Below are 20,566 nucleotides of genomic sequence, written 5' to 3'. Positions count from 1 at the left end.
AAGTCTCCTCTCCTCTGGAGTCCTTTTTGCTAACATAACTAACATTGGGGAAGGGGTGGTCTTGTAAGTCTGGTCAGTTTTAGGGACTTCCTGAGACTTTTGGGTTGTTTACTTCTTGAATCTTAACTAGTTTTGCTTTGGAACTTTAAGATTTTAAGGAGCTTTCTATTGGGAGAAAACACGAAATCAAGAGAAGCTGCTCCACAAGAAAAACTAAGGTGTCCTAAAGGGAAGGAAGAAGGGGAGGGAAGGGAAGGTACATGATAGCATCACCCTTTCAGAGTGGTTGGTGTCCAAGTCAGACGTAGGAATTCTTCACTTCTGGAACTTTCCATTTTATATGTAGACCATGATTAACTTCATGTAACTGAAAGCAGGGTAAGTGAACCTGCATGCCAGGGAGCCACTGTACTTCCTGATCTGGACAAGGGACTCACAAGTGCATCTGTCACCCCTCTCCAAGCCTATATACACAAAGCCTGGCATTTATAGACCAAAGAGCACTGAACTCACCTCACATGACTCAAGGGTTAGGGTCTAATTCTAACTCCAAGTATAGCTCAAAATATTAAATAGAAATTTCATGTATCAACAACCTATGGGTCTTACTAAGGTTCCACTTTATGTTGCTGTAGGGTTGGAGGAGAAAGTTAGGGAAGATTACTGACAGTGGATGACAACGGTCTCTGCAGATCGCTGGGCCCATGCTATTTACTTTGTCTGTTCGCACGCTGTAGCTCTGAGAGATCTTGTGGGAGAACGAGCATCCTTTTGTGGTTTCTACCAATCCAGAAACAATAAACCTCCACATCCAAACTTCTCCTAGTAGTTCTCAAAATAAAATAGCCCCAGGGTTAAATTTGAGAAACACAGTGTCATAACATACAAAGCAAAGCAAGGTACTGGGCCACCGTGTGCAAAGTTTCCGAAGCCAGGGGAGGAGTGCTTGGCTGCTTAGAAAACACAGCCGCTGTCCCAGAAGATTGACAAATGCCACTCGTGGCCCAAGCAGCTTCTCAGCCAGCCCAGGTGGTCGGTGTGAGTTTGACCAAGTTACACTTTTCAGTGAGAAAGGTCAAAAGCTTCACAGTGGCATGGCCAGTGGGGAGAATGCATTCCAGCCTGCAAAACCAATTCCGTTGCTTCCAAGACCCACAGAGTTAAGAGGCAATGAAAGACATAGAAAGTGGACACCACAATTTTCTTTGAGTACTTGCTGGGGATTGGATGACGGTCCACAGGGCTTGGTCCCAAGGAGTATGGCACTGAGGTAGTAGAGCCTTTGAGAAGAGGGGCCCACTGGGAGGTTTCGGGTCATTAGGGGAGTCCCTTTGAAGAAGACTATGGACCGCAGCATCTGAGTCTCTCTCTGTTCCTGCTCCTAGGTGCGTTCACTCTAATGCACATCCTGACTCCACTTTGCTATCCTCACTGGAGAACCAAGAATAGAGCTACCCTACAGGACTGGGAGCCAATGCTAGGACTTTCTTTACCTTTTAAGAAGCCCGTGTCGATGTATTTCATTAAAACAACATACAACTAATACAGGCTCCACGGGGATCCTTATTAGGTCAATTCGTGGTCCCAAAACTATCCCCCACACCAAGGTGACTCCTTATGCAACATGGTGTCCCAAAGATAGGTCACTTCATTCTCCTAGCTAACACACTCTAGCTTTAAAAAGTCCAATAGAAGGACTGGAGAGATGACCCCATAGTTAAGAGCACTAGCTGTTCTTCCAGAGGGCCCGGAGTTTGATTCCCAGCACCTACATGGCAGTTCACTGTGTACAACTCTAGTTCCTTCCAGGGTATCTGGCATCCTCACACAGACATACATTCAGGCAAACATCAATGCACATAAAAATAAATAAATCTTAAAAAAAAAAAAAAGCCAAGCCATTCAGGTCTAAAAGATTGAGAAAGGTGAGGCTAAGCAGGGTGAATGCCAAAACACAGCACACTTCCAGAGAACCTCAGGAAGGAACCCAACATCTACTTATCTACCACTTCTAGTGGCATCATCATTAAATGTCCCACCAACAAATAGCCTCTTCACAGATGCACAAAACATCAAGATTTCCCTGGGGACCCCACACCCTCTGCTCAAAGCTCTTCCACAGAACCCTGGAGCTCTCTGCACAACTTACAGGTAACCCCACAGGTCAAAGTCTCCTCTCCTCTTATTGCTTGTATAACCTTAGGGACTTTGTGAATCCATTAGTTTCAGGGACTTCCTGAGACTTTTGAGTTATCCACTTCCAGAGTCTTTAAGGAACTTTCTTCCCAGATGAGATGTTTCAACTGAGGAAACTACTACTGCACAACACCTTCTGGATGGTCAGCTTTATGGGCTAAGAAAACTTCAGTCCTACAGGTTTAGCACCCCTACTGTAAAGACCCAAACTCCAAAAGGCTCCAGTTCAAAAGCGTTTGCACGTCACCATGACAACAGAGGTAGAAAGTGCTACAGGCACACTAACCATGCTGTATGAAGTAACTTCTCAGGCTTCGTGGGTCAGGGGTGTGTAAAACAGAAATGAGCCTCACACTGAGATGTGGGTCCCCTGTAAATATACATTGCATGTATGAAAGTATTCCAAAATCTAAACAATTCTGAAATCTGAAACACTCCTGGTCCCAAACATTTTGGATGAGGGAGATTCGGCCTGTAGTAACTCAGACAAAGACGTTCCACTTCTGGGAAGCAACCTCACAGACACTCAAACAACTGCTAAAAAACAAAACAAAACAAAAACAAAAAGACACAGATGTTTGATGCAGGGCTGTTTCATGTAATGCTTAAGGACAAGGAGACCTGTGAGCTATATTATGCATACAATATGACAGGAAGGGAGCGGCTGGCCTGTTGGGTAAAAGGGGATTATCAAGGTCAGGACAAGGAAATGTGGAGCGCAGAAGGAAAATAAGAAAGAGCTATGAGGGGTTGGGGATTTAGCTCAGTGGTAGAGCGCTTGCCTAGGAAGCGCAAGGCCCTGGGTTCGGTCCCCAGCTGGGGGGGGGGGGGAAGAGCTATGAAAGAAGATGCCCTGGGGAAGCCCGTTTATTTTGTATGCTGACTTAAATTAAAGAGAATAAACTGCCTATGCAAATGACAGATATTTGCATTGTTTTAAACTAAGGAGGTGGAGACGTACTAACCTAAAAAGGGGGTTTAGGTTTGGTTTGTTTTGGCTGAGCTAGGTCTCACTATCCTGGGCTGGTCTTGAACTCCATGTATACTCAAGGCTGGCCTTGAACTTCTGCTCATCCTGGGCTCTTGAGTGCAGAGCCAGCAAGGCAGCAGAGCCTGCATAACATGGGAGGGCCCACAGGTTACAACTGTTACAATGAGAGCCTCACCACATGTGTTCTAAAGTGGCTATGTGTAGAAACCATTATGAATAAAACATACCGCGCTAAGTGGAAGAAGCTAGTTTAAAGGCCACGTGAGTTCCGTGATTCCATTTAACTGTCAAATCCTCAGAGACAGAAGGTGGGTGAGTGCTTGCCAGAGGCTGGGAAACAGGAGGAAGGAAATGAAGACCAACTGCTAGTGGCTGTGGGATTCCTCGTGAGGGGATGAAAACACTCAGAAACTGCGCAGTACAGACGGATGCTGTGATAGCTCCCACCCCTGACTGATACAGCATAGAGTCGCCTGGGAAGGGAGTCTCAATGTCAGTTATAAGCACTGCTCCAGGGCTGGGCGGTGAAAGGCACTGGCTACTCATCCAGAGGACCCAGATTCAAATTCCTAGCACCTAAAAGACTGCTCACACTGTCTATAGCATCATTTCCGGGAGATCCACTAATCTTCTCTGGCTTCTGTGGACACCAAGCATGTGAATGGTGCACGGACATTCATGCAAGCAAAACCCTCAAGACACATAAAATATAAACAAACAAATAAATACATATAGATAAATAAATTGAAATTTTAAAAATTTGGTCCAAGCCAAACACAGCTTGCCTAATTCTTTATTCTCTGTCCCTGGTTTGCTTTTCTTTCTTTCTTTCTTTCTTTCTTTCTTTCTTTCTTTCTTTCTTTCTTTCTTTCCTTTTTGTTTTTTTTTCCTTTTATTGACTATTTTCTTTATTTACATTGCAAATGTTATGCCCTCCGGCAAACCCCTTCCCTTTCCCCCCCTCCCCTCCCCTCCCCTCCCCCTCCCCTCCCTCTCCCCCTGCTTCTATGAGGGTGCTCCCCCACCCACTGTTTTGCTTTTCTTTTTTTTTTTTTTTTTTTTTTTGGTTCTTTTTTTCCGGAGCTGGGGACCGAACCCAGGGCCTTGCGCTTCCTAGGTAAGTGCTCTACCACTGAGCTAAATCCCCAGCCCCTGTTTTGCTTTTCAAACGGCCAAGCCAAAGCTCACTCAACTTCACAACCCACCCCTAACACACCAGCCCCACATTCACAGCGGAATCCATGTCCTCGCTGGGGGAGAAAACCTAATGACCAAGAGAATTTTTAAGGCTTCATCTTCAGCGGAGCCATGCTGGGCTCCACTCTTTCTGTTTTGTCCCCCACCCCCACCCCACCCCACCCCCACCAGCCCTAGTTTTCACCATGTGTAGGGAGGTAGTCAAGTCGACTCCTGGCTCTCCTTAAAAATCATAGTTTTTCTCGGACAAGAAGAGAGATGCATTCAAAGTTTGGGATAATGGAGAGAGAGAGAGAGAGAGAGAGAGAGAGAGAGAGAGAGAGAGACTGAGACTTAACTCTGAAAACATATTCAGCACTCCACTAATGAGAGGTGGGTAATTGGTTCTGTGGGCGGCCTTGCAAAACAATGGGTTTTCCCACTGAAAGAAAGGTTCAGGGTGTTTCGTGTTCGAAATGCAGTTTCCTAACTAAAAACACGATAACACAACACACCAACAGCTGGGGAGGAGTGGAACACATCAAAGCCGACTGACTCGTGAGCGAAATTATGTTCTTGGCAAAACTATTAACACCCTCGGAAGACAAGAGTCCTTCCAAGTCTCATTCCTGGCCTGAGTAGTCAGTGGGCTCCTTCTTTAAAAGCTCTCCACATCTCCCCACATCCCCAGCAGTCACCTGGGTCACCCTCAGTGACTTAGTCCCCTGTGCCCAGGTCCCTGATCATCCACCTCCATCACACATTGCTGCACTGAACCAATGCTTCTCCCAGAGGCACTGGCCAAGCACCCAAGCAATCTTCACTCACCCTGCCCAAGTCATCGCTGCCTTCTTTCTCTGGCAGGAGGAACGGCCTCTCTGCTTAAAAGACCGAGCTATCCAAAGGACAAAGGGAACTCCCTAGAACCCCTTCCCCTCCTGTCTGCTGTTGATGCAGTCTCCCAGGAACCCAAACCTTCCAAAGGGTCCCAGTCCCCAGAGGCCAATCCATCTGCCTCATACTTCAAAGGGTTCCCTTGTGTCCATAAATCACAAGGGTTGACAGCCGCATCCCAGCAGCAGTAAGGACGTTTGCTTTTGTTAGCTTTTGGTTTTTGCTTTTGCCCAGGCAAAAAGGGCCAAAGGACCATTTGGAGCCTGATGTCCTTGGGCCTAGGACAGTCCTGGTAGGGTCCAGGCCACTAATTCCCTGGTCAACCTGGTTCACTGTGAAACCTGGGAGGACCCTGTGAAGGAAGAACTGTCCACCTCCGCCAAAGCTTTAAGCCTCTTCTCCTAAGCAGCTACCCAGAGAGGTCACTGGGACAGCTGGGCAGCTAATCTGGGGAGACTACATATACCTCAGATGCATAAGGGTATAGCAGAGGTACACTGCACCCCCTGGTCATCAGGGCACAGCGGTCATAAAGCTCCCAGCAGGACAGCAGTCCCCCCCACCCCCGTCTGATCCGCAGCCTACCTGAGTTGTGCAGAGGCCCACAGTGAGTCACAGTGCAAGCTGCTGAACCCACCAGAGAAAGCTGCCTTCGGGCACACTCAGCCCACAGTAACACTGACTGGTGTTGGAAGGATGGTCAAGCAGCTCCTCCCTGCAGGGCCCCCAAGCTCAGCAACACTTCCCCAGGCAGGCAGCACGACGTCTTATCAAGTAAATTCTTGTGCTCTGACACAGAGCGTGAACTCAACATCCAACCGACCGTACGTGATGAGCACGTGCTCCAGCCGTCCATGTCACAATACTGAGGTTCGAGGGTGCACCTTAGCAATCCACACACTGAAAACGCAACCCTCACTTTTTACGTTCAAGCATCTGGAGGTGGAGGCATTGAGATATATTTAGGATCAGATGAGGTAGGGAGGAGAAGGGCCCATCGTGGTATATCAGTAGCTCTTTGTAAGAGCAGGAAGAGATCTCATACACTTGCTCTGTCCATCCATGAGGCGCTCACCACATACCAGCACCGGATTCTTGGACTGTCAGCCTTTAAAACTGTAAGCCAAATGTGTGCTTATTCATCACCAGGGATTCATCACAGGGACTTATATACATCGGGCCCAGACTAGCCCTTCTCCCAGCCTTAGTCACTAAAAATTACCCCGACTTGCCAGGTGGTAGTGGTGTACACCTTTGATCCCAGCACTTGGGAGGCAGAGGCAGGGGGACCTCTAAGTTGGAAGCCAACCTGATCTACAGAGTGAGTCCCAGGACAACCAAGGAGGAACACACAGAGGAACTCTGTCTCAAAATCCAAACAACAAGAAACAACAACCAAATACCCCAACTGCTCCACTCGGCTACAGTTGCTGAAACAAACTGCCAGCAACAAGCGTCTCCACCACTGGCACTTGTGTTGATCAAGGGGCAGGAAGGGGAGAGGGAGCAGTCACTGGGTGGCCATGTGCCTAAGTAAGCCATTTCTAAGCTGCTCATCCATTTGTAAGCCAAGCTGCTACTCCAGGGTCAGCACTTTCTCTATCACCTGCCTTCTGCGTGTCCCTTCCAAGACCTCCTTTTTTGTAAGGACACAGTTACTCAGGAAGAGAGACCAACCCCAAAGACATCATTGTATCATTTCCTGAAACCTATTCTCCCAAGGAAGGTTGCAATCCGAAGGACCAGGAGTCAGTCATGACGATGACACAACGACGACGACGACGACGACGACGACAACGACGACAACGACAACAACAACAACGTATCTTTCTCTTTTGCAGAGGAAACCACAATTCAGCTCTACTAGGGTAATATTCAAACAGAATCACCCTCATTTTTAATGCCCCTAAAATTGGACAGTGGGAGCTGGGAGCCGGTTCAGTGGGTAAAGCGCCCACCACACCACGTACGAGAACCTGACTTTGGATCCCCAGCGGCCACATAAAATCTGGGTGTAGTGATACTCATCTGTAAGGCTTGCACTGCCAGAGGGAAGGCAGATCCCAGGGGGTGTCACTGTCTCAAATCTAGCTGAAACAATCAGCTCCAGGTTAGAAAGAGAATCTTTCTCAGAAAGTAAGGCACGGCCTCTGCACATTTTCACTCAGGGACGCACGAGCGCTCACGCACGCACACACAACTCACAAAACCTCAGTTAATGTAAGACACGCCCACTACACCCTAAGATATTATTTCTTTTTTTTTTGGTTCTTTTTTTTTCGGAGCTGGGGACCGAACCCAGGGCCTTGCGCTTCCTAGGCAAGAGCTCTACCACTGAGCTAAATCCCCAACCAAGATATCATTTCAAGGATAGCCATCAAAGGCAGAGCCAAGCAGAGAGGAAAGGAAAAAGCATGCTTAGGCAATTTACTGAATCATACAGAGGCTACATCGCAGCTGCTACGATCTTACCTTGTCCCATGCAGACAGATTGAGAAAATCTCGCGATTGGGATCCACAGAGCCCCGTGCTTATGTATAGTCGCTGTATCTGGTGTGTGACTCGCACTGGAGAATGAGGACTGCTTATTTTGGCCTAAACGCGTGCATTTTCTATGGTTTCAGTGTACCGAAGTTTCCAGAGGGCTTAGCATACCCACCGTTCAGTAGACCAAGGAGCATGTGCAGCTCAACGCTACCCGGCAGTGCCAATCAGCCCTGAGAGCAGCAAGCTGCACAGCCAACTTCCCACAATGCTCTGACTCGTTCTCACTCTGCCAGTGATGGGAGGAGTCAGGAGGACAGTGGGAGGGGTCAAGAGAACGATGGGAGGGGTCAAGAGAACGATAGGAGGGGTCAAGAGAACGATGGGAGGAGTCAAGAGCATAGGAACACTGATTCCAACTTGTCTTGATGACAAGGTCAAACTCCTTTTATAAGTTAGTGGCCTTTTGTACTGGTTCTTCGGCAAACTGCCTACGTTTCACAACACTGACAGTTGTTCTGAATGTGACCCTCCCTGAGTTGCCAGTCTTGCTTTATGACCAGATTCTTGTCCTCTGTTAGGATGTAATCTCGGTGCGCTTCACAGAGGGATCAGTGCTCGTCACTCAAACTAAAGATACGAGGTGATCAAGATTATGTCTGCTCTCTCTGGTCTAGTTACCCATTGCCCCCTTGCAGATCAGGAAAGCACAGAACTCCTGAAGGCATGCACTTTCCCTGCTCCGTCTGTCACTTAAAGACTCAGTACTCACTCAGCCCACTACTTAGACTCAGTACCCACGGATGCCCCACCCAATACGGTCCAGATCATCTCTGCACCACTAAGAAGCAAAATGCTCAATACAAGGTCCCTGGCAGGGGTTGGGGATTTGGCTCAGTGGTAGAGCGCTTGCCTAGGAAGCGCAAGGCCCTGGGTTCGGTCCCCAGCTCCGAAAAAAAAAAAAAATTAAAAAAAAAAAAAACAAAAAAAAACAAGGTCCCTGGCATCTTCCACCTCTCCCACTCGTTTCTGTATTAAAGTTAAGTTTTCCCTCAAGATTCATGGCCACTCAGAATTCAGATGTGGCCCACTTGAGAAGAGTCTCTGTTGCAGCAATAAGGAACTTGAGATTAATGCCTCTGGGATTTAAGGGGAACTCATGTCCTTCTGACATGAAGAAGTGAGGCTTGTGAAGACAGAATAGGGGGGAAGACATACTTGGGTGCAAACCAAGGAAACCATCAACCACCAAGATGCAGAAGAGGAAAGAATATTCTTCTGTGGACCTTGTGGCTCACTGTTCAAGTGTGTCCACCTCCCAGAACCATGGACGATAACTTTGTGTCACACCATGAGTCCTACAAGACTCATCTATGGCTTTCTTGCTCACATACTGTTAGTATTGTGCCACGGATTTCCACTTGCCCATGCTTGTCTTGTTGCCCTAGGTTTGGCCACTGGAGAGCCTCCAGCTTGGCCCCTGTGTGCTCTCACCACACCCATCATTTCGGACAACTGACTTTCTATCCCAAGAACATGTCCCAGGCCTGGCTTGATCTTTCCTCACCATGGCTTTATCTTCAGTCAACCCTCCAAGGAACTCTGTCCCCTTTACCGTGCAGCAGTGTCTAGAGGAATAAAGGCTTAGGAACTGGGAACACTCAAGAACAGCTGTTATGTAAAAACAGAGAGAGAGAGAGAGAGAGAATGTGGTTTTAAAACTATGGGTCTGGGGTTGGGGATTTAGCTCAGTGGTAGAGCGCTTGCCTAGGAAGCGCAAGGCCCTGGGTTCGGTCCCCAGCTCCGAAAAAAAGAACCAAAAAAAAAAAAAAAAAAAAAAAACTATGGGTCTGCAGTTGAACATTACATATAGTGTGGCTACACAGAGGTCGTGAGTCATATTGACACCTCCAATTCCAACCCACTCCCCCAGATCTCCTCTCACAGTTACCCACTGCCTATGTACTCTCACGATCCCACAGAGAGAGTCTGGCTCCAACACAAAGCATGCATCTGACCCCCTACCTCCTACAGTTCACACAAAGTGCCAATTCCCAGTAGAAGCCTAGCCCATCAAGGTGAGTGCAAGGTCTGTTTGCAGGTAGCATTTGGCTTCCCAGTCAGCTGAGACTACACAGTCAAAATGTCACATCTAACATCAGCAAGGACTAAGTGTCTCTCTCCTTGATCCTGCTGTGGTGTCTTGTCACCATTTGTTTAAAAAAAAAGTTTGATTTACTTGTTGGCATTCAGCTCTCATTTCCTGAACCTCTTTGGGACTTAGTAATGTTTTTCAAAAGCATCCACCCATCCATCCATCCATCCATCCATCCATCCATCCATCCATCCATCCATTCATTCCAGGCTGGGTCTCTCTACATAGCCCTGGCTGTCCTCAAACTCACTATGTAGATCAGGCTGGACTCGAACTCGCAGAGCCCCACTTGCCTCTGCCTCACTGGTGCTGGGCTTAAAGGCATGCACCTGGCTTTAACATTTCCATATGAATGAGTAGGTTCTTCAATGTGTTCTGAATGGCAAAGTATGCAAAGGGTTCAAGAATAAACTGAGGGGGGCTGGAGAGATGGCTCAGGGGTTAAGAACACTGGCTGCTCTTCCAGAGGTCCTGAGTTCAAATCCCAGGAACCACATGGTGGCTCACAACCACCTGTAATGGGATCTGATTCCCTCTCGCAGTGTGTGTGAAGACATAGCACACACACACACACACACACACGCACACACACGCACACACACACACACACACAAAATAAACTGAGAACAGAAGGAACGTCTCTGAACACAGTACAAACGGGAAGGTTTTCCCCACAAGATCAGAGCAAAACAGGACTGTCCGCTTTGGATACGTGTTCAGCGTGGTGGCAGAAGTTCAAGACAGAGCAATTAGACTAAATAAGTAAATGAGGGTAATTGTCTGTTGTGCAGCTAACCATAGAGGCTATGATCTACAGCGTCGTATCTGAACAAATATATTCTGCAAACTCATAGGAAAAAAAATCAGGTTGTACAAGCTAACTTCCACAAACAACACACACACACACACACACACACACACACACACACACACACACGAAGAAATTAGGAAGGCAATTTCAATTACAGTAACACCAGAAGGAAGAAGGGAGGGAGAGAGACAGAGAGAGAAAGAGACAGAGTGAGAGAGAGAGAGAGAGAGAATACTTATGTGTTATTAATTGTGGAAGCAAAAGACTCAAAAGACTGCAGACTATAAAAGGTTGACAGGAAAGATGTAAGCATGCCTATGTTTATGTACTAAAGACAATAAAGAAATTAAAACCACCAAACACAATCCACAGACTCCATGCACTTTCTCCTCAAATCCCAGCAGGCCCTATGTGGCTAAGGGTGGGCACCCGCCACAAGACCAGCATGGCGTAGGAAGCCAATGCATTTTTTTTTCTAATTTTAAATAATTTTAACTTAAATAGTCACATGTGCCTGGCGGCTCCTACATCCCATGGCATAAATGTTACAGTGGGTTCAAGCCAAAATGTTTCTGTAATTCAACTGTACATCCGGTTAGCTGCCCTTCCAGGAAGGTGTGGAAGCCATTAGGCTGGGTGGATTGGTGATGGGGGGCGGGGGGGACCCAACCCCTCCCCCACTCCCAGAGGTCCAGGGCAGCCGCCACATTCTCCTCTGATAACATCTCAGAAGTGGCAGAGAGCTTACTGAAGCTCATTCCAGCACAATTAAACACACACACACACACACACACACACACACACTCTTCCCATCGGGGCTTAAGACCTTTTAGAGGCCAAGCTACTTAGTCGAATTAGGCTCAATTTTTTTCCCTTAATTATTTCCTTCCCTTTGGCTTTTTGATTGGGGGTGGGAGTGGGGGAGAAGGTGGTGTATCAGAATTCGACCTTAAAGAAAACACACCCCAGAAACCTCCTTGGTGACGCTTTACCAAACCAAAAACAATCCCATTTTGAAAAGTGTTATGAAAAAAAACCTTCAAATGGTCCAACCAACTGCTCCTCGGCTACTCCATCAATGTGACTTCAAACAGATTACACCCTAGACAGTTTTTTATGAGCACAGCACATGTAAGCAGAACTATCCCGCCCTGGTTTCCAACTTGGCAAGCTGCTCGAACTAAACCAAATAAATACATGGTAGGCCAAGAAGGCCTTCCACAGGCCAGGCCGGCTCCCGCCATAACTCATGGGCTGCAGCTCCCTTAATCCCTTGGTGGTGGTTGTTGTTGTCCTTGTTTTTAACTCCAAAACCGGAGAGGTTACAACACCTGTTCAGCACCTCACTGGCACCCAAGTGATCCATGGAATGGTACAAATCCAAGACTCCAAAGCCATAGTGGCCAAATGGGTCTTTTTTTTAACACAAAATGATCATACACACCCAAGAAAAACACAATCCTGGCTCTGCTTTGAAATCCTGTGTGTTTGCGGAAATAGTGTCCACTCTGGGTAGTCACTGAAGTTCCTCAATGAGGAAACAGCCTAAAGGGTAGTCTCAGGCAGGAGACCCACGTAGGGATGCGCCAACCCAGGGAACCCGGAGAGGAGGGTAGCGAAGCAAACCCAGTGGTCACCACTGGATGACAAGCAGCAAGTAAATACCAGGAGACCTAAATCACCTTAGGGGACACTCCATGAGTCTTCCAGTGGGCAGAACGTTTAGTAGGAGTGTGCTTCGCAATGGCACGTTCCCTTCCTGGCCTAGCCCACACCGCACTCTAAAGGAGAGTTGAAATACCTCCAAAAAGGATTTACCTCCCCTACCAGCCAAAGGAGCCATTTCTAACTCCGGAGTATACCATTCCCTTTAAAAGATCCCTTTAAAAACAAAACAAAACAAAACAAAACAAAAGCCCTGCATAAAGTGCAACTTCTGCCGACCTTAAAGCTCCCCAGGCAATGTGTTTAAAGAGGCAAGTAATGAGAGACTCTGCGAGTCACACAAACACCAACTACAGCTCGGCTCCGAGTAAACAATGGGAACGACTTTTAACAACAAAAATGGAAACTTCACCCATCTCACCCACTCTGTGCTGTTTCAGAGTTTGCAGAGGACTGTCATCAAAACTGCAGACTTTTAAACCAGGGGTGTTTTGGTTTTGGTTTTGGTTTGCATGCAAGCAAAAATCTTGTTGGCTTTCTAACTATGCCAGGTTAACTAATCAAGGACAGTCCCAGGGATGGAGCCTAGCTCAGTGGTACAGTGCCAGCCTAGCATGCTTGAGGCCACAGGTTATGGCTCTCCGGGAGAAAAATAACCTTCTGGGTTGTCTCGTTTTGCTTTAAATGGAACCTGGTTGATGGGATCCCTTCCCTGACCTGTGTCCCAAAGGGGTCCCCGAGGCTCAGATTCTCCGGGTGGCCATCTTCATATGCCGGGGCTCAACCTGAAATCGTTATTAAACACTGAAAGGTTTCAAATGTGTAGCTCTTCCCCACTTGGTACTCAACCGTAATAAGAAAAACATGTTTCACTACACACACAAAATCTTTTCTGTTTCCACAAAGTCTTTTTACACAAGATGATCTCATTTCTTTTCTTCTTGAAGACTGTCGTTGGGTATTGTGACCACCACTCAGGGATCTGGGCCAGGGGCAATCTGGGCCCTGCCAAAAAGAGAGGCAGAAGGGCAAACGTTCATCACTCCTGCCCTGCCTAACCCAGAGAACAGAGTCCCAGAGCAGGTATCTGTCCTCAGGGAATGGAGTCTTCCTAGTAAAATGTGGAATAAGAAAATATATCCTTTTAAGATAACTGTCCCATGCTTTTACATCCCAAGTCATTTCAAGTATAGAACGAACTCTCCGATTGCTGGAATTCACTCCTTGGCAACAAAAAAGATCTCAAACATCCACATTTTCTGTATAATTTCCTATCTCTGTGAGTGTGTGTGTGTGTGTGCGCGCGCGCGCGCGTGCGCGCGCATGTGTCTGTTATCTTGTGCTTGTGTCTGTTATCTATCGACTAGAAAGCAATCCAGAAACAAGAAAAACAGCCTACTCTTCCTAGAGATTATAGCTCCATTTCACTAGCAAAGAAAAATTACCCCCACATAAGGAGGGACAGATAGACAGCCCTTGATGGCTTTCTTCGTCAGATGTGATCATCCTTTCTACCAAAAGTGAAGGCGGTACTCAAACTGATACATCCAAAATGCAAGCGGACTTTTCTGGTTACAAAATTGACTTTAAACAACAGACCCTTTACCATAGCAGATCCCACCCCCCCCCCACGCCGACTATACCTCAAGACACCCCACACTGCAGGATTTGCAAGGCCTGTGGCAAAGGCCAAAATCTCAACGGAGGCGACCAGTTATGGCCCCCTAGTTTCAAAAGAATTTCTCGATGGTACAGAAGGTACTTTCAGGAATCAGTTTGGTAATGACATTAATTTAGGATTCCCGGTACTCTCTCATTCTGCACTCAGTGGTTCCTGATTTCGCAGACAGGGGTATCAATGCAAATCAACTGATCAGAAATGGTGGATACCATCAGCATCAGTTTAAACCCAGACGCCCTCCTGGAAGGTTGCTCAGTGCTTCGCACAGCAGGACTTTAGAAGAGTTCGGAGTCCTGCTGCCTGCCTCGGCTCCCTAACACTCACCTGCTTGCAGGAACACGGGGCTGGGGGTGACTGAGCTCGCTGTCCCAGTATGGCACGTCTCACACACGCAGTTCAGAAACTTAGGGCAAACCTCAGAAGTTCCTGACCCTCCTGGGCCCGGAGGCCGTGCCTACCTTCACCCAAGCCTGCAGGGTGCGGGGATTCCGGCCACAAACCTGATGGCCAGCGGCGTCTGGAGGTAGCATTAGAAGGATCACCACCGCCTCCTCCTCCGGCTACCACAGTCATTTCTGCCCAGGTATCCTCCTAAAACACTTCTGTGCTCTTTGACAGTGTCTCCTGAGCCCTGATCAAGCCCACACAGAATCCCCCAGAGGTGGAAGAAATACGCTCGAGAAAACTCTAAGCGGGTGGGGGGAGGGGCACTCTCCCTTCAACCTCGCAAATCAAGTTCTGGGGACCAAGCCCCCAGCTAGGCAGGACCCACCAAACACCGCTTTGGCCACCAATTCCAACAAAAGAAAAACCAAGACCTCCGATCATGCGTGTGCGCCCCCCCCCCCCGCCCACTGCCTCTGGGGAAAAAAGACTAACTCAGAACCGCATCTGCCCCGGAGGCAGACGAGGTAAGAGGGATGCATGTGAACTGGAAAGGCGGTGACTGGGAAAGAAACGATGGAGTCCGAGTCTTGGGACACACAGAGCACGTCTACGGGTGCACTTCTCGACTGGGATGCACTTACAAAAAGCTCCCCGCCGCTGCCCACCCCGGCCTCTGGAAACACTTAGTGGTCCCTAGAGCCCAGCTCATTGGAACCAGCCCCAGGCGACTGAGGGCACGGGCCCAAGCTGGCGCCGAGCACGAAGCATGGCCTTGCCTGGCGCCCCTCGATCGGTAGCACCGGCGCCCGCGCGGCGGCCGGGAGAGAGTGGCTGAGAAGCGGGCGATGCTCCGAGGGCGCACGCAGGGTCCTTACCTGCCGTCCAGGGTGTCCAGAGCAGGAGCGCAGCAGCCGTCCAGACAGCCCGGACGCACAGAGGCACTCGGCTCGGCCGCACCCAGCCCCGAGCCATGCTGCGGGCCGTGGGTGCCGGGTCGCCTGCCGCGCTCGGCCTTCGGGCTTCGGGCCGGGGCGCCTTAACCCCTCCCCGCCACGCGTCCGCGCTTTCCTTCCCCGCGCTTCGCAAGCTGGTTCCCTTCGAGGGCCACTCTGACGTCCCTCTCTCCCTGCCCCGATGCACAGATCGGCTGCAGAGGCTCCGGGGCTCCGGCACGGGCGTCCCGCCGGCCGCCGGGACTAACAGGGGGGCGGAGGGGGGGGCGGAACGCGGGCGGGCTCGCAGGAGGCAGGGTCCCCAGCTCGCCCGCCCCGATGGGCAGAGAGGCCGGCGCCGGCGCCCTCTGCCGGAGTGACTCGAGGGCGGCGGCCGGAGCGCGCGGGAAGGAGCCCGGTCCTCCCCCGCGTCCAGGGAGCTGCCTGCAGCACCCGCCCTCTCGCCAGCGCCTCGGGACTTCTAAGTACAAAGGTGGAGCCTTCGGTTCATCTGCTTGTCCAGCATCCGAAACTGTTGCCACCCACCGTCAGAGGCCTGGAAACCTGGGGACCTGGATCAGAAATCAGAAACTAGGCACTTGATGAAGCCCCCTGAGGGGTTCTCTGTTATCCGTTCTTCGAAATCCTGGGCGCCAAAAAGAGAGGTGAGGTGTGGTCTTCGAACATCGATGCTCCAGAATGTAACCGGCCGCGTCCCCGCGGGCGTCCTGCCAAGCCTCTTGGGGAGGATCGGGACCCTCCGAGAATGGAGCGAAAAGCCAGCACACGCCCCACTAATGAGGGTAGTAGGATGGGAGCCAAGCAAGGCTATGGCAACAGCCAGCACACATCAAGGAAGTGAAGGCTCCTGGGGTCCTGGAATATCCCAAGAACAGCCTGGAGACCAGGGCGGTGTATAATGTATGTGATCATTTGCATTTTCCTAATGAATACTTCTGGGAAATATCTCTTCAAATACATTTGTTTTTATTGGAAATGGGGGGAGGGGTTGGGAATTTAATTCGAACTCTCCTACAGATTGGGCAAACAGTTTAGTCTACATTCCCAGCCTTCTTGTTGCATTGAGACGAGTTCATTTTTATTACATTTTTATTATATGTATTATTACAGGTAGGTGTGAGTACCTGCACACCTGGTTGTGCACTAGATGTGTACAGTGCTGGCTACAGATGATTGTGAGCCTCCCTGGGAGGGCTGGGGCCTGAACTGGGGTCCTCTGCAATCGCAGTCAGTGCTCTTAATGGCTGAGCCATCTCTCCGGCCCCAGCATCGCTCTTCTTTGACAGGATGTTGCCAAGGTTGGTCTCGGTTGGTTCAGTTGTTGTTGCTATGTAGCCAAGGATAACCTTGAGTGTTCCTCACCTTTGCCTCCTGAGTGCCTGGACTGCTCACAAGAATGAGCACACGGTGCTGGAAACTGGATCCAGAGGCCCCAGACTGTTTGGCCAGCACTCACCCACCAACGCACAGCGCTACCCCATATTTGGTTTTAATGGGTTGTGGGTAGTCTTGGTTTTTATGAGCTTTAAAAGTTAGTTATTTGTAGGTGGTCAGGGTGGCATGCATCTTTAGTCTCTGAACTTGGGAGGCAGAGGCAGGCAGATGATCTCTGTGAGTCTGAAGCCAGCCTGGGCTGCATCATCAGCTTCAGGGCAGCCAGACCTACATAGTGAGACAGACTCCAAAAAGGAAGAGGAGGAGGAGGAGGAAGAGGAGGAGGAGGAAGAGGAGGAGGAGGAGGGGGAGGAGGAGGAGGAGGAGGAGGAGGAGAAGTAGTAGTAGTAGTCTTGGTAAGTTTTTAATACCAGGTAAATTGAGGTAAAGATGTCACTGTTTTTGTCATTGTTACCCCAAAACCCCACAGGGCTTCAGGTAGAGTAGCTGGACTAACCTCCTGCAGGCACATATCCCGGTGGTCACATTACCTGTTGCTATAGTTTGGAAGCATTCCCCCTGTGTTTCAGGAGTGCACCCATATAAAGCCCAGACAGGTTACTGCTGAAGACAAATCCATAAATAATCCCACCCAAGCCTACCGACTTATCGAGGGTTTCATTGCCGTGAAGGGACACCACGAGCATGGCAACTTTTATAAAGGAAAGCATGTCGTTCGGGCTGGCTTACAGTTCAAAGGTTCAGTCCATTATCATAAACATGGCAGCGTCCAGGCAGACATGGTGCTGGAGAAGGGGCTGAGAGGTCTACATCCAGATTCAGAGGCAGCAGCAGGACACTGTGTGCCACATTGAACCTAGCTTGAGCATAAGGAGACCTCAAAGCTCGCTCCCACAGTGACACGCTTCCCCCAACAAGGCCACACCTCCTAATAATGCCACTGGCTATGGGCCAAGCACCCAAACACATGAGTCTGTGGGGGCCATACCTATTCAAACCACCACACCTAGCTTACTGAACCAGTGGGTTTGTTGGGATTATTTACAGGAGCAGGGGTGATACAATGGCAGCTACTTCTCTGAAAGTTCACCAGGAGTGACGACAGGCAAAAGTGGAACTCTGGGATTCTTTGTACTCTTGTAGGCAGTTCCACCGTCCCACGGGTCGAGCTTCCTCCTCCACCACCAACTGTTAAACTGTTTCTCACCTTTGGGAGGGGTTTGTGATGATTGTACGTTACAAGGGCTTCCTGAGGCTTACGAGTCTCTGTCTTCTCTCCAGGAAAGAAATTTGGTGCGAAGGACTACATACAGAACACCGGTGTAGAGTGGAAGGCTGGCTGAGCCTGTAGAGAGCGCATGTGCGCATGTGCTGGCCGAGTAGCCAATGAAGTTGTAGTGAGGCAGTGGAACACCGAGGAGGGGGAGGCAAGTGAACAGAAGTAGATCCCAGGGCAAATCCTTGGGATATCCGTACTCAATCTCACGCCACTTTGCTTCTGTCCACCATTCAGTGAACTCTTATAAGAGGTACTGTGATGTCACTGGCCCAAAGAAACAGGGTCAGTCAATGAGGACTAAAATCAATGAGGCAAAACCGAACCTGTCTGCTTTATAAGCTGTCTGTCTCGGGTATTTTGTCACAGTGATGGAAAGCGAGCTCACCTGTGTCCTGCAGCCCTCTTGAGTTAGGTCCGTTTTTCCTCTGGATCTGAAGAAGTTTAAGGATGCACTCCCTGGTGAAGCTCCAGTGGTACTCGAGACAACACAACTGTGTGCATACAGGAGGTCTGGTGGCTCAGCAGCTAAAGATGCTTGACACACTGAGTCTGATCTTTGGGACCCACATAGTAGAGAAACCCAAGTCCCACGAGTGTTCTCTGACTTCCACACATGTGCCTTGCATATGTAATAAATTCTTTCATTTGCCACTTCACTGCTTTCTAATTCATCAACGTTTATTATAAGGCAAAAACCAGTGGCTTCTCTGTTTCCACCCTACATGGCCACATGAACGTCTCCTGAAAGCACGGTCCACTCAGAACCAGTGTTTTCACAAAGTACCTCTAGCAGTTTACCTCTATGTACGAGTATTTAAGTTACTTTGCCTTTATGTATCCACAAATTCACATCCAGGGATGATGAACCAAAGACTCAGTTTTTATGCCAGCAGTTACAACTACTAGTTCACAAAACCAGAATGTCGGGCTGGAGAGATGGCTCAGCGGTTAGGAGCACTGACTGCTCTTCCTGAGGTCCTGAGTTCAATTCCCAGCAACCACATGGTGGCTCACAACCATCTGTAATGGGATCTGATGCCCTCTTCTGGTGTGTTTGAAGACAGCTTCAGTGTACTCATATGAATAAAATAAGTCTTAAAAAAACAAAACAAACAAACAAAAAAACAGGTCCCCAGCTCCAAAAAAAAAAAAAAACCAAAAAACAAAACCTGAGTGTCATAGTTCTTAAAACTATCTAAAGGGCTGGAGAAATGGCTCAGTGGTTGAGAGCACAGGCTGCTCTTGCAGAGGACCAGAGTTGGATCCCCAGCACCCACATGGTGGCTCACAACCATCTGTAACTCCAGTCCAGGGGATACAGCATCCTCTTTTAGCCTCTGAGACCCCTACATACATGTGGTGTGGCACACAGACATACATGTAAACAAAATACCATACACATAAAATAAAAACAAAGGAGCAAAACCAACAAAACTATAGACAATTTTAATTCTTCTATCAGGAAGGATGCCGATGGGACATAGCTTCCCAACATTTACACAAGGATAAGTGACATCAGGCATGACATGTGCAGATGGTCTCCTCCTATGACACTAAATATGTGGTGTCTGGCAGCACCAGTTGTCTGGTTCCAAAACCCAATTGGAGATCCAACAATTTCTTTGTGTTCCGACACTAACATCCCAGAATTAGCAGGGGGATCATTTGTAATAACCAACCAGTGGCAGGGGGAGACTTGCTGAAGCCAGAGACCTATTGAAGGGGTGTCAGCTGAACTTGGTCTAACCTGGGCAATAAGGATGGGTCTCTTTCTGAAAATGCCTTTGAGGTCGCCATCCACCTACCCTAAAAGTTTGCAACTACTTCAAACTGGCAGCAGTGGAGGAGAGCCTGCCCAAGCTAAGATACCCAGGGCAGCCAATCCAGAGAGGGAGGAATCAAGAGCCAAGAGGGCCTAGGTACCTACAGAAAGTCTGACCCAAAGAACCGGCCCCACATCTGCCCTCCCGGCACCTTTAATAGGAGTTGTTTGTCTGTTCTAATAAAGTTTGTTGTTTTGGTCTTTTTTCCTCTCTGTAGCAGCTGGCATTAGTGTTTCCTTGTCAATGTGTAACTTGCTTTCAATGTCTGCTGTCCCCAGGATCTGTAACAGTTCCTTTGTCTGAGACCCTCTAGGATCTTTCTTTTGAATTTAGGTTCCCTTCCACACCTCAGATCTGTAACTGTTGCTTTCTTTCAGGAAACCTTCCGCCTTTGCTATTTTCACTCTTAATTAAGCCAGTAGCTGCTGGGTTTTGTGTTCCCCACAAACACACACACTTCAGATCACTAGCTGTCTGTCACTCTCTGTCAGTGGCTTCTCATTCTCTCCAATTGTCACTCTTTTCCAGGACATTCTTCAATTCCAAGAAAAAAACTGCAATAACCCCAACTGACTTTTCCTCACCCGAGACCCTGGTTACATTCAGAGTGCTGTCTACATTAACAGGTCAGATGGATGGCGCCGCTGTCATTGTAACTCCTCCAAGTCCCAGCACC

General features: G+C 48.8%; 1 protein-coding gene across 1 annotated transcript in view; it reads right to left on the bottom strand.

Moving 5' to 3' along the window:
* Ror2 (receptor tyrosine kinase-like orphan receptor 2) overlaps window positions 1-15,613 on the bottom strand; it is a 174,897-nt gene extending 159,284 nt beyond the window's left edge. The window contains 1 exon segment of the mRNA NM_001107339.1: window positions 15,316-15,613. Within this exon segment, the coding sequence (NP_001100809.1) occupies window positions 15,316-15,412 (97 nt within the window). The 5' untranslated portion in view covers window positions 15,413-15,613.
* Between the last annotated feature and the right edge of the window lie 4,953 nt (window positions 15,614-20,566).

This window comes from Rattus norvegicus, chromosome 17, assembly GCF_021556685.1.
Source record: "Rattus norvegicus strain SHRSP/BbbUtx chromosome 17, alternate assembly SHRSP_T2T, whole genome shotgun sequence".
Lineage (NCBI taxonomy): Eukaryota > Metazoa > Chordata > Mammalia > Rodentia > Muridae > Rattus > Rattus norvegicus.
The sequence above is the reverse complement of the archived record's forward strand: the minus strand, read 5'-3'. Positions and strand labels throughout refer to the sequence as shown.